At 37.6% G+C, this 13,119-nt stretch overlaps 2 protein-coding genes and 2 long non-coding RNA genes across 5 annotated transcripts; 2 read left to right on the top strand and 2 right to left on the bottom strand.

The window, feature by feature from the left end:
• Nucleotides 1-199: 199 nt before the first annotated feature.
• Nucleotides 200-1,146, bottom strand: LOC124312235. The gene is made up of 3 exons (XR_006910430.1): nucleotides 913-1,146; nucleotides 657-813; nucleotides 200-418 (listed from the first exon to the last, which is right to left on the bottom strand). It is a non-coding gene; the product is annotated as an uncharacterized LOC124312235 (long non-coding RNA).
• A 1,995-nt stretch (nucleotides 1,147-3,141) lies between these two features.
• On the top strand, nucleotides 3,142-4,031 carry LOC124312192 (brain protein I3-like). Its single transcript, XM_046776702.1, has 4 exons — nucleotides 3,142-3,302; nucleotides 3,393-3,484; nucleotides 3,557-3,657; nucleotides 3,718-4,031. Exons 1-4 carry the CDS (start codon nucleotides 3,242-3,244, stop codon nucleotides 3,743-3,745), a joined length of 282 nt encoding a protein of 93 aa, XP_046632658.1. The 5' UTR covers nucleotides 3,142-3,241; the 3' UTR covers nucleotides 3,746-4,031.
• On the bottom strand, nucleotides 3,794-5,271 carry LOC124312215. The gene is made up of 3 exons (XR_006910392.1): nucleotides 4,886-5,271; nucleotides 4,757-4,812; nucleotides 3,794-4,620 (listed from the first exon to the last, which is right to left on the bottom strand). It is a non-coding gene; the product is annotated as an uncharacterized LOC124312215 (long non-coding RNA).
• Nucleotides 5,272-5,486: 215 nt separating this feature from the next.
• On the top strand, nucleotides 5,487-11,909 carry LOC124312038. 2 transcript variants are annotated; one of them, XM_046776440.1, is made up of 20 exons: nucleotides 5,487-5,688; nucleotides 5,762-5,839; nucleotides 5,906-5,971; nucleotides 6,053-6,121; nucleotides 6,178-6,298; nucleotides 6,407-6,576; nucleotides 6,645-6,786; nucleotides 6,853-6,989; nucleotides 7,092-7,221; nucleotides 7,341-7,489; nucleotides 7,563-7,689; nucleotides 7,775-7,929; nucleotides 8,008-8,778; nucleotides 8,841-9,563; nucleotides 9,629-9,755; nucleotides 9,843-10,000; nucleotides 10,093-10,851; nucleotides 10,928-11,069; nucleotides 11,149-11,427; nucleotides 11,636-11,909. In XM_046776440.1, the coding sequence occupies exons 1-20, from the start codon at nucleotides 5,571-5,573 to the stop codon at nucleotides 11,745-11,747; spliced, it is 4,533 nt and encodes a 1,510-aa protein (XP_046632396.1). In that variant the 5' UTR covers nucleotides 5,487-5,570; the 3' UTR covers nucleotides 11,748-11,909. The 2 variants fall into 2 exon arrangements, with proteins under 2 accessions (XP_046632396.1, XP_046632397.1); XM_046776441.1 differs by lacking the exon at nucleotides 11,636-11,909 and adding an exon at nucleotides 11,495-11,635.
• The last annotated feature ends 1,210 nt before the right edge of the window (nucleotides 11,910-13,119 follow it).

Here is a 13,119-nt window from a genome sequence, read left to right on the forward strand (position 1 = left end):
CTGTCGGGTATTTTAAATGAAATATTGCGGTTCTATTGTCGGGTATTTTAATGAGTTTTGAATCCTAAGTTGGTTGAAATATTATTAAAAATACCAATAAAATAATGATAATAAAATAACTGGCTGCAGTTTGTCGCAGTTTGTACCGGACGCGGACGGTCTGTTTAATAAATAAACCATTTCCAAAATCTTACAATAGTATCATTTAAAAATTTATTATTCATTATATAAACACATATAATCAACAAAATTAAGAAACTAATTTATATAAATTAATTTATTAAATAGACCGTCCGGTCCAAGACGCAGCCAGTCAAGCAGGGGGAGACACTGCTCGACTGACTCGACCAGGGAGATCAACAAGGTCAACACACCATTCACCAGCTGGCTGCACCAATAAATTCATGTGCACATTGGACTGCAAAAAAAACTAAATTACTATGAGAAAACAAAGTCTGACAGAAAAAAAATGACAGAAGCATAGTCAAACTATTAAACAAGCAATTAACAAGCAATCGCTAGATTACTTTTACAAACATTACATAGAAATCAACAGTTGTCAATCTTTTAAAAGTCTTAACTGAAAATTCAGATAGCAAAGAGCTATTCATCAACAAGATAAATGTGTAGCCTTTCTGTAAAAAAAAGTTGATCACCTTAATTATTTTAGTTTGTTCTGAAGTTTTTCTGCATGTGAGCGAAAGCTATAACCAGTACAGGTAGCAAGCCTGCAAGAGGAACACCTTCACCAGCTGGCTGCACCAAATTCATGTGCACATTGGACTGCAATGAAGAAGCTCAGATTTCACCAGGCTGTTAATAGAAAAATAAAAAATAAATTATTATCATAAACAAACCATCAAATAACTAAATGTGTAACCTTAGGGTTAAAAAGTCGATCAACATAATTACTTTTTTGATCTGAAGTATTTATCTCTGTGAATGTCACAACAAATGACAAACAAGCACAGTAGTGTTACAAGTCTACAACAACCAACACTTTTCATTTCACATTCCAGGATAATACAACATCACAGACTGCATGAAAGCAGCTCACGGCTCACCACACCATTCACCAGCTGGCTGCAACCGGCGGACAATATGGCCAAACGTCGTCGAATCATCGAAATGATCGAATCGAGACTCGGCCACCTGGTGGACACATGATGAAATTTAACAGCTGAAAATGATAAAAGGCTACGACATAGCCATCTAACATTAGAAAACGGAAACGCACAAGTAATACTTTTTGTCAGCGACTCGCAAGAAGGGCCTGATTTAGGAATTATTATTACGCAAACAGAGTTTAAATCGTAAACCGTAAGTTAATTACATGCTGGCATCCCGTTCCGGTTTGCGAGGTTCCCGTAGGAAATATCAATTAAAACTTTAAAAAAGCAAAAGTATAGTAAACATAAAATTCAAAATAAATTACATGAATCTGATTCGGTATGGTGAATCAGGAGGGCGGGGGTGGCGGGCTTCGCCCGCCAACCCCCACCCCCCCCCCCCTTCGCGCTTAGTTAATCGCTTAAATTACCGTTATACTTTTACATTAAATAGTATCAATCAAACATAGACGTATCGGAACATCACAAAAATATCTGTCGCCCGCCACCCCCGCCCTCCCCCCCTTCGCGCTTAGTTAATCGCTTAAATTACCGTTATACTTTTACATTAAATAGTATCAATCAAACATAGACGTATCGGAACATCACAAAAATATCTGCGAATCATAAGGGGTGCGACTTAGGTGTGGCGGAGGCTTCGCCCCGCCACCCCACGTCGCATTCTCTTTTTAGCTTAAGTTACAGAAAAATTTATTATTGTCATTAGCAATATGAAATAACAAATAATTAGTTATAGTTACAGATAAATCTATAAACAGTTAGAACAAACCAAACCCCCCTCACACCAACCCCCATCCCCTCTTACGCTTCGTTTTTCGTTTAAGTTATTCTGATTTTTTACTTGAAATAGTATACTAATTAAAATTAAATTAATACATATAGAAATATAGAGACATACAAAAGTTATCTGTCATTCATGAGGGACCGTGCGACTTAGGTGTGGTGGAGGCTTCGCCCCGCCGGCCGCCACCCCACGGCACACTTTCTTTTTAGCTTAAATTACAGCAAAATTTATATTAGCATTAGCAATATGAAATAAGAAATAATTAGTTATAGTTACAGATAAATCTATAAACCAGTTAGAACAAGCCGCTAGTCCGCTAGAGCCTAGATGATGCAGTTTACTTTAACATTTGGTCGCTAGAGCCTAGATATCAGTTTCTACGCGCGCAGTTCAAACCGTTTTACATTTCTAACGCGCTCAGAACGCCATCTATTGGTGAAATTTCGAACTCAGAACGCCATCTATTGGTGAAATTTCGAACTCAGAACGCCATCTATTGGTGAAATTTCGAACTCAGAACGCCATCTATTGGTGAAATTTCGAACTAACCCTCCGTGTGTGCAAAATTCCTCCCGTATACCAAAAAACCTGTACAGAATCCCTACGGGAAATTATTACCAGTGAAGTTAATTGTTGGGTATCTTGGAATAAATCCGGTCGTGAGTTACTACAGGTGTGTCCAGCGGACGGAAGCGATCAATGAAGTGGCCTAACTCGTTATCAATTGACTAGGTCGAGTGAATCCTTCCAGAACACACCAAAAAATGCTCACACTAGGCTTATGCCTTTTCCCTGAAGAATTGTCCCAATTTGACAAAGATTTCCCTTGCCAGACAGTTTGTTAATTACCATTTTTAGATGAGATTCGTGACTTCATACTATAGAATATTATGGAATTTCTTCATATTATAGAAACCACAATCATGATGAGTAAAATCGACACTTTTTTCCATTTTTGTTTTGACGAGAAGACTATCGATGTTGCCAAATTGGTTAAGGAGAAGTGTATTCGTGAAATACCGTTTGCAGCAAATTGGTTATTCATTTTTCACTGTTCGCTATTTAAAATTATCCACTCACAGAAACTACTAACGAGAAATGAATGACAAAAATAAATTTCATTCAGCAAAAAAGTGAAATTCAAAATGTTTTATTTTGCTTTTTAAATCAATGTCGCTTATCATCGATTCATCGATAGTCTGTGGCATCGTCTACTTTGTACTTTGCCCCTAATTGTACCTGTGGTTTTTATTTCTATACGTCTTCAGTCCACAAACAATTTTCACGCTTCGCCTGCTACAGCCTACAGGCTAGCACAGTCTCCTTCATGACAGCTACCGCACACAGCACCATGTCTGACGAAGAAATTTCAGCAGTGTCTAGAGAAGGTAAGCATCGATTTCAATCTGGTATTATTTATTCGTTACTTTTTAAACAAATCAAAATGGATGTTCGTGAATTTCTCCTTTCAATTTAAGTGCCATATGTTGCTCAACGAAGTATCTCGAACACGGCAACAGTAATCGACATTGGAGGAAGTAGTGGAAATACGAGTTGTAAGATGTGTCACGTAAGCTTGTCATACATATTCTTGACCGCACGCGAATAACTATTTTTCATTCCTAACGTATTATTCACACAGAATGGCTGCATTAAATCGCATTTTTCGTGCTTTGGAGTCTTCTGTGCAATTGTGTGTTTCCCTTTGGGTCTCCTTTGTCTGTTTTGTACAAAAGAATACCGGTATAATCCAAACAGAAATTTTTTTTTCCCACTCAACTAATCTAACAAAAAAAATATCAGGTGTACCAGCTGCGGGGCTTGTGTTTGAGACAGCGAGTGGGCGACACGTCAGCCCTTCCTATTGTGGCCATTTTTAATTTTAAGTTGCTTTAATGAGTTTCGTTACCACTCATGCACTCACCAGTTCCATATGTTTAGTCGTTCCTCTCCTTACCGGTTTAAATAATATGTCAGTCCCTGTCTCCCCTACGTTCTCTTTTCAAATTTCTATCTAAGTGTTTTTAGTTTTTTGTGCCCTATTTCGTTACCACCATCAGCTCTTATTGTTTTCAAAATCCTGTTTCGTAAGAAATACATTTTGTAATTACGGTTAATCGAGTTCAATATGTGTTAATAGAAACTTGTTAATCAATAGATAACTAATTAATTATTTTAAAAAAATTAATTCAACCCACTGTTAGATAGATGTTTCCTATTTGAAATTGCTGGACAATAAAAATCGAATATTGAAATCACTTTTAACACAGTGAAGCGATTCGACACTGTGGCCTATATTTTACTTACTTTCCTGTTTAAATATTTATGTTTCTTGAATTTCGTATAGAGGTTTAGACAACGTACTTGCGCAAAATACGAACAAAGATTTTGTGTAAGTTACTTCAGCATGTTTTACTTCTGCAAGTATTATTTTTAATACAATCTCATTTAGTCAATTATCAGGATTGCCCGACTATTTAAAGACAATCACGTTAATCCACAGATGTAGAAGTATTTCATTAGAAAATATTTTGTGATGTCTAGTTAATTCCAAGTAGGCCTACTGTATATAACAGGTTACAGCACGACTCCACAATGTGAACACCGTTGTTCCTGTAATCCGAAAAGACAAAGTAGACCTAGCGGGAAGAATAAGATGGCAAGAATTATCCCTGGACAAGTGAAGTAATACTTCATTACCCCCACCTAGTTATCAAGTAATAAAAAAGAGCAAAAAAAATTAGAAGGTAATCACTAATTACAACACAGAATGGAAATATATTGGGGAATATATGCTAAGAATGGACATCAAGACGAATTTGAATATATTAGCTTGTCTTACTCGACACGCAGGACATCCACCTACGTTGATGACTCGAGCTTCTCCGATGATCGGAACTAAATGGTAAAATAAAAAATATAAATAAAAAAAAACTTAATATGCTAGAATTCCATATGATAATGTGTTAACCATTAACGGAAGGCTGTGACATGGCTCAGAAGAGTAGAATGCTCACTCAGCTGCCAAGAAATCGATAGAGGATATTAAATGAATAGACGAATACATGTATCTCAACCGAAATCACTACGTTACGAAAATAGATGACAGACGACAACGCGTCCACTTGACGTCTACGGTTCACACAATCGAATGAGATGCGATGGGAAATGTACTTGGTATATTAGATGACTAGAATCAACGTTGGCCATTCGAAACGCTTCCATCTTTCCAAGAACAAAGGATTGAAATATTCCTTGGAGTATTCGTGTTTTGGCAAGAAAACAGAAAAGTAGCGTTTTGAACAACAACCCAAGATTTATCGACATAATTGCAACACAGTTTCTAGAACGAATAATGTTTTTCTTTTGTCAAGAAGTATTCAAGCTCTAGCATTACGTAAGTTTTTCCCTCTAAAATGCAAAATACAAACCGTGTCGATGTCCGTCCGTGTCGAAACGAAAGATTAAACACATCCGTTGAGGTTATTCGAACTTCCTTTCAAACGAGAGATTTCCTATTGCGTGTTCGCCTAAAGAAGCAAACGGTAAGATCTTTCAAAAATGAAAATCAGTTTACAACCGACAGTGAACTTCGAATCCTCCGCATGAAACCTCGATACCATTAACGTAGCTTATCAGTGATTTTACTTACGAGGATGGCCAATCACTTTATCATCGTCTGGATGACAGCTGCTCTCTTCCTAGTAATAGTCACTTCAGAAAATCCCGGAATATCGATCCTAGGCGACCTATCATCCTTGACTGAAGGGAAAGGTAATCTAAAAAAATTCCGTAAGATTAGTTTTTTAAGTGATCAAATAAACTTGTGTTAATTTATCGAGTCCAGATTTGGACGAAAAAAGTATCGATACTTGGCTTCATGGCGAAAATGACGAAATGACTTATGAACCAGTTAGCCAAGCGGGTATGATAAAGTATACTATATAATTAAAATGGTGCAGCTATTTCCTGAATATTGCTTTTCTCTCAGACCCAGAATCGGACAGCGATTCGTCTGAAGATATCTCTAAAGTTTATGGGCCGGTCACCCAGCGAGGTATGAACTGTTTTAATATTAAACAGACCCACCTTGTGATTAACTATCTAATAATGCATTTCAATAAAACTCATCCCTTAGACGATTCAGAAACAACAACTGTCGAAAATTCTGATGCAGAGGAAATAGATAAACTCTTCTACCAATTTAGTAAAATCAAGACAATAATACAGTGAAAATTACTAAGTATAAATTGCTTTGATTAGGAATGTTACATTTTCGAATGAAGACTGTAAACGAGAGCACGGTATACCTCGAATGGACGATTATGAACGCCACCAATGGTTTGGATTCAAATCGACTTCTCAACATATCCACAATAAACAAGTAAGATAAATAGTCTCGATTTTTTTTTTTTCGGATTGTAGCATTGTTAATAGAAATGTTGCGCATAGAATAAGCAGCAGCCATTAAGTTCCATAATATTTACCGCAGATTCAAAACCGAGTTGCTTGCTATGAACCAAAGAGTTTCTATGAGTAAGGAAATCTGTCACAAGTACTCAGACTTGCTAGGAAAATGCAATTTCACCATTGCTGTAAAATCTTGTTCCAATTACCAATTTCGTCTTGGTGGTGAACGAAATACAGAAATTGTGACCACTGGTAAGAAAAACGTTCAAAAACAATACACGTGGTACAATAACGTTTTCGACAACTTTTATATAATTTAGTTGGTGTCGACCCTTCCAGCTTGCGTGAAGACCTTTCGGAAATGAGCAATTCACCAATTAAACTGCGTTGGAAAATCACTTGCGACAGCGATTTTATGGTACCAGTTTTCGTGACACTTGCCGACATGAAGACATCAGCACCGTAAACAACCAAATAAAAACAAACGCGTTCCTTCCAAACAATTGTCGCTCACTTGTTTTACTATAGGAAGTATGAAAAACTTAATGCGACATGTGAAAATAGAACATGCGTGACAACAACGGAAAAATTACGCACTACGCCTTGTTCCAAGTATTCTTTACAGATAGACGGAAGCGACCTCCGGATAATAAATACTCCTCCAAGTAAGTATTCATTTACACAATTAATAATTCTAAGGAAGCTACAGTAATCGCTAGTAAATTCATTGTGCGTTAAAAATAAAAATGAATCTTATGTTGCAATAGCTACAAAGAATTTGAGTGCGGAAGCAATTCCATGGAAAAATCAATACTTACTGCGCTGGTCTATCACTCCCGTTAATTGCCAAAATGATCCCGTCTTGCTCATGGCAAAGACAAACTCGCTCGAGAAACCGTAAGTCCAACATCAAATTATTAAATAAACCTAAGAGAAATTCATTGGAAAAAAATTATTTTTTTATTATTTTTTAAAAATGTTCGTTGGTAAGCAATAACCTGCCCTTCAATCGGCAGGTTATATAATAAACTCGTGTTGAACGCTTCCCCAAATGACTATTGTCATAAAGGATTTTGTGAGTATGCATACGAAGTAGAGCCTTGCGTAACACACTGGATAAAATCAAGCAATCCGAACTCCTCTCCTCTGAAATTACTGCGACCAAGTGAATTTTTTTCTCTATAAAAGTGTAGTTCTACAGGAAATTTTGACAAATAACGCCCATTGTCTATTTGTAGGAGTGTTGGATTTCGCAAGCGCATACACCGGTGACTTGGACAATCCAGTCAGTTTGTCTTGGAAATCAGGGTGTCTTTTTGACGAAACAAATTTTTCGATAGCATTAACGGACGGAGCAACTCAGCAGTAAATCGATTACACACTAAACATAAAGAGTCTTGAAATTTGTGAATTAATTACGTGTGCCCTAAATCATCGGACATTACTTTAGGAGAAATCTCAGCAATGTTGACGCCCAGTGTGATGACGATTCTCAGCAGTGTAGCGTCAATTTATCTAGAGACCGCAACGAGTTACTTCCGTGCAATAGATATGACGTGGAGATAGACGGAAGTAAAGAGATAACAACTTTCGAAACACCACCACGTAAATATTCAAAGAAACTGATAAGCCTTCTAAATTCAGATTTACTTCAAGCGCAATGATTTTTATTTTCCATTTTAGCGCCCACAGCCTTCTTACGTCCATTAGCATCTACCTACACTACGAATGGAACACTCGTCATCTCCGTAGCTTTTGAGGGAATACAACGAAGCTGCGGTGAATGGAAGAATTCGATCGAATTGCAATTTTTAGATCTACCATCAAAGGCCATGCTTTTACCGTGTACCAACAACGAAAATGGTATTCGAAAAAACTGTACCGTGGTCATTCCAATAGACCAGCCAGATATTATATGCAATCCGGTACACAACATCGGAATTCGACCGGTGTATTGGAGATCGGACGCGAACGCCAGTTTGTACCGAGGCAGTTGGTTAAACACAACGTTCACACCTATTAAACCTGAATCGTGGGGTGATGAAGAAAGGTTAACTGACCTTGTTGTAAGGGCTAACGCAAGTCACCAACTTATGACGTTAGAATGGAGAAATCCTCTTTGTTTTCGAGGATCGGCAACTTATCCAACAAACTTGACAATCGTCTCGTCTGGCACTAAAGAACCGCTGGAATACCACTTGACAATTGCTTCTCAGTGCGCAAGGTCGAACAGTGACCTGTCGAAAAGTTCAATTACCATTCACGACGGGGAAATAACATGTTCTGACGGAAAGAAACAGCCCGATAAAATAATCAAACCCTTCCTATTGACACCGTGCACTAATTACTCCGTTATCATCTCCGTTGCGGTGAAACCACTGAAAATTGGTGATCCGGAGCCCCTTAGCGAAAATTCAGCAACGAGCACTTTCATTACCGAGTTCATTCATCTGCGTAAGTGTAGACACTGGTTTGCAATGTTACAAGTCACTAACAAAAATTATCTTCAATTTCAGAACTAGAAAGCTTGTTCCCCGATAATATACAAGTGTCTGCATCTCATTCGATAGGCAAAAAATGGGAATTGAAACTTGGCGTACAAAAGAAATACTGTCCGTGTGACGATCGCATAATATCGGCTGCGTTCAACGTACCTAACGCTAAAACTAAACAGCAGAGTATTTCGTGTAACAAGAGCATCAGTTGCCAAGGCAAAGTCGAATTCAATCATTTGAACTTGTGTAAACCTCTTGCCGTTAATGTCGGGTTAAAATATTCAAAAACGAGCACGGACCAGATATTTTGGTTCAACAAAACTCTTCCTCCGTTAGTGGAAGAAAATGGAAACAAGAGTAAGACTTCCCCGGATAGTCTGAAAATAAAAGAAATCGGTCGACACATGTTGCAACTACAATGGAAAGATCCTGTTTGTCTGAACGGAGTCGTCTCTTCTTGGAATATGGAATTTCGCCAAGCGAATGGAAGTCTATTTCGGACCTTGAACATTCCGTACAACTGTACTGATACGAACGGACGTAACGAACTCTCAAGAGGTCACAAAGTTTACTTAGAAGGAGGTCAAGTTGTGTGTGAGACGAATCGGAAAAATTACGATATCGATCTTTTTCCATGCACTAATTACTCCGTTATTGTAACGCCGGTTGTCGAGGGGCTAACACCTGTACAGCTGTTGGAGTTTTCACACTCAGACAACTTCACTTCGCTCTTCAATCCTTCCAGTAACGAAACTTTAAATATTTTCGTAACACAATAAGAAGTGACAAACTATGTTTCTTTACAATAGACTTGGCAGACGTAAAAATTGTTGATGTTACATCAAACAATTTCGAATTATATTGGACCATACCATCTCGCTGTTCAAATTCATTCGAAATAGATGTGGAAGTTAATGGAACCATTTTATCCATCAAGTACTTATGTTTCTACTTCTATACACTAAATTAATAGTTTACCATTGGTGTTTGTAAATGGATTAAAAATGCCGTGTCTGTTGATAGGCCCTCAAACGACACTTCAGGTTCTAATACTACGGTTTGTGACGAAGTCGTATGTCGAATGACTAGGAGTATCAGCCCAAGCCAAATGATGTTGGCACCTTGTTCCGATTACACCGTTCGTGTTGGATCAACCGATCTCAAGTTAACTACACTCCCAGGTATTGTGACTTTTTAAAAGCTTATTTCGAGGAATTCGCCGTATTGGGAAAATGGGTAATTATATTTCGAATAAACGCTAATTATATTGTAGGGGATAATGAGTTGAAGATCTCCCCAGAAAAGATTTCTGTATCGACAGTTATCACTACCAACAATAACCTGGATATTGCGATGACATTTCATACGTTTGATAAGCGCTGTTCCGCACGGCTAGTTGCGATTGAATTTCAGCTTCCGGACGTCAATCCTCCCATTCAACATGTTCTACTTTGCGGACTTACGACTAGCAATAGAGATCCGTCATCAACAGTTTGTTCAACACAATTCGCGATAAATAGAATGGACAAGTGCGAGGCGCTGCAGTTCAATTTCCATCCGAAATACGAAGACGTTTCTTTCGCCGATAAAGTAAGCTGGGCTAGTATGAAGCTAAATCCCCTCTTAAGTCAAATTCAAAGAAGCGAAAAAGAAATGACGGTACCTGAAGTCAAAGTGATCGACAGCAATAAGCAGCAAACGGTACTGATGAACTGGAATGACCCGGAGTGTTTGCTGGTTAATTCTTTGTCATGGGAAGTTCGAATCAACAGCACCGCCGATGACATGTACCGCATCCGATTTCCGTCTGAATGCTCCTTTGCTGATAAAGAGACGACATCTTTTGAACGTAGTGTCAAGCTAGAAAACGGACACTTGTTACAATGCAATAACTCGCACAACACCTTTAAAAATGAGAAAGATTTTACCTTTTTGTCGTGTTCGAGTTATTTGGTGACGGTAATTCCGGTCGATGGCAACTTGGGATCGGTTGATACTTATGCCCAATCGAAATATCTTCACATTCCACTCGGTAATTTTTACGTTGACTTAAAATGATTTACAAATTTATGTTAACATTTTTTTACTAATATAAAAAAAAATCATAGTTGTCAACGTACCGAATGTTACAAATGTAACTTCTAACAGTTTCAGCTTGGAATGGTCTTTCCTTCGCGAATGTATAGATTATGTTGATATGGGTCAAGTGTCGACGACAGTAGAATTGGATGGAACTGAAACTGAAATTAAGTAAAACTCATTAAAAAAATTTTATTTCCGTTTAATTGAAATGAAATTTCTTATGGGCAAATTACTTTTCGTTCTTTAGTCCGTTAACTCTTACCTTGGAATGTGACGAAATGAAATGCACAAGGCTTTGGACGAGTCCTGACAATCTAACTTCATGTACTGTGTATACGGTCTCAGCTGGCTCCGTCGTTCAAAAAGTTTCAACTCTGCCAGATCAAGCTCGCAATTCATGTCATTCTTACGGGCGTTCTACTTTCCGGGACACCTCAACTTCAGTTACAATAATAATCTGCCTATCAATGTTCGGCTCCATTCTTCTTGGCGTAATCGTAGGAATTGCTTTCGGAATCCGCAAACGGTAAATATTAGTGTTATATACTCATACGAATTTATTTTGTTTGGCCAACACTTGTTATTTTTCATAGTTGCGATCAATCGGAACGTGACGAACGTTACATCCAACGCTTTCGGGATATTTATATATAGTCTTTAAAAATTAGTGCCCATTGATATTGCGCCCAAAAAGCCAGTCCTCATTTGTTACACAATTTAATTTCTGTTTAAAGGAGTATTGAATCCGGAAAGTTAGACCTCAAGAAACAAGAGAAAAAAATCAACGCCCGACCAAAGGCTCTATCCGTATCTGCTGAGTCTCACCTATCGGGCGTGGTCTTCTAAACTGTGAAACCGAAGCTGATTTCCCGATGCTTCATTTGAGCTGAGGAAACCATCATTTTTTAGCATTTATTACATGTTTAGCCTAAATTCTTTAAATATTTAACGTTTACGATTGCTTCTCATTTGTTTGATGCCTTCCAATAAAATTATCAAATTATTCGATTTCAAAAAATGTTTAGCTTGGAAATCAACATTAATACTTTGATTTGCTTCTTACAACTGATTCGTAAAGCTATGTAATACATTAACTTGAAGAATCGTAGTAAGTTTTCTGTATCATAAAATTCTAATTCTTCTTACTTGTGACCTAAGAAGAGGGAAGAAAGAGCTATTACTTTGAACGGTATGCTGTGCTATTACAGTTGCTCTTAATTTCAAAGAAAGCCTACTATAAATAGTAATCGATTACAACTTGAGCGGCGAAGCATTGTTATACTGTAGGATTTAAAACAAAAGCAATGGTACTAAATTCATGTAGAGCCAGCTTCTTCAATTTTCTCTGCAATCTGATAAAATCCAAACTGGTTAAAATATTCACTATGCGAATTGCTTGGGCTCAGCAGGTAACAAGAACTTCCGGGATGCAGTAAACAAGGTAGGTCAACTTATTTTCTCATTAAAACAAAAGAACGTGAATTGTAAAAGATTTAACTTCTCACGACAGTCTGCTTCACTCAGTCGAATTTCGGCTAACATTTGAAGGAAGGATTAAATTATTCATTAGATTAAATCAATGACAATCACGATCAATAGTATTGGCAATCTTCTGTAGAAGAAAATTGTGTTTTCTTTTTTTTCACAGACACGGCGATTTTTTGGGTTCACTTATCAGTAATTTAAAAAAATGCACGACACAACTCCGGTGGTTGGAATCAAAAGAACTAGGAAACCGTGAAAGCATGCGTGCTGAAATGAGGCAAGCGCTGATTCTTTAATGACCCTGCCTCGGTTGTTCAAGTATATATTCAGTCACAAAGTCTGTTTTTTTAGCATTTACTGTTATCCGGCCTTTATGTCTTCCTGAGTTGTTGTTCGTTCGTCTCATTTTCCCCAGGATCCCGACTTAACATGTGGCGTAAATGTCCACAGGAAGGAAACATCTCGCACTTGTGATAGCTGAAGAGAATCACCTTCGTACGATTGAAAAGCGAGTCCTTTAAAAAGTTGCCTCAAGTAAGCTACTGTACAATAAAACAAACAAATATTAATCATCGGTTTGACGATAAACTTTGACTACATTATCGGTAGGCGGCGGAGGTATTTCTAGATTAATTTTCGATAGTTCCCACCATTCATTTCCATCCCACAATTCCCGGTATCCCAATCCTGATATTCTTAGTTGTGAGTGTTTATTCTCTGAATTGATTAAAAG

Source organism: Daphnia pulicaria, chromosome 8 (assembly GCF_021234035.1).
Source record: "Daphnia pulicaria isolate SC F1-1A chromosome 8, SC_F0-13Bv2, whole genome shotgun sequence".
Lineage (NCBI taxonomy): Eukaryota > Metazoa > Arthropoda > Branchiopoda > Diplostraca > Daphniidae > Daphnia > Daphnia pulicaria.

Coding starts and splice junctions, on each gene's coding strand:
- LOC124312192 (XM_046776702.1), top strand. CDS start 3,242: ATGACAGCTACCGCACACAGCACCATGTCTGACGAAGAAATTTCAGCA. Junction 3,303..3,392: donor TTCAGCAGTGTCTAGAGAAG/GTAAGCATCGAT, acceptor TTTCAATTTAAG/TGCCATATGTTGCTCAACGA. Junction 3,658..3,717: donor TTTTGTACAAAAGAATACCG/GTATAATCCAAA, acceptor AAAAAATATCAG/GTGTACCAGCTGCGGGGCTT.
- LOC124312038 (XM_046776440.1), top strand. CDS start 5,571: ATGGCCAATCACTTTATCATCGTCTGGATGACAGCTGCTCTCTTCCTA. Junction 5,840..5,905: donor TGAACCAGTTAGCCAAGCGG/GTATGATAAAGT, acceptor CTTTTCTCTCAG/ACCCAGAATCGGACAGCGAT. Junction 6,577..6,644: donor TACAGAAATTGTGACCACTG/GTAAGAAAAACG, acceptor TATATAATTTAG/TTGGTGTCGACCCTTCCAGC.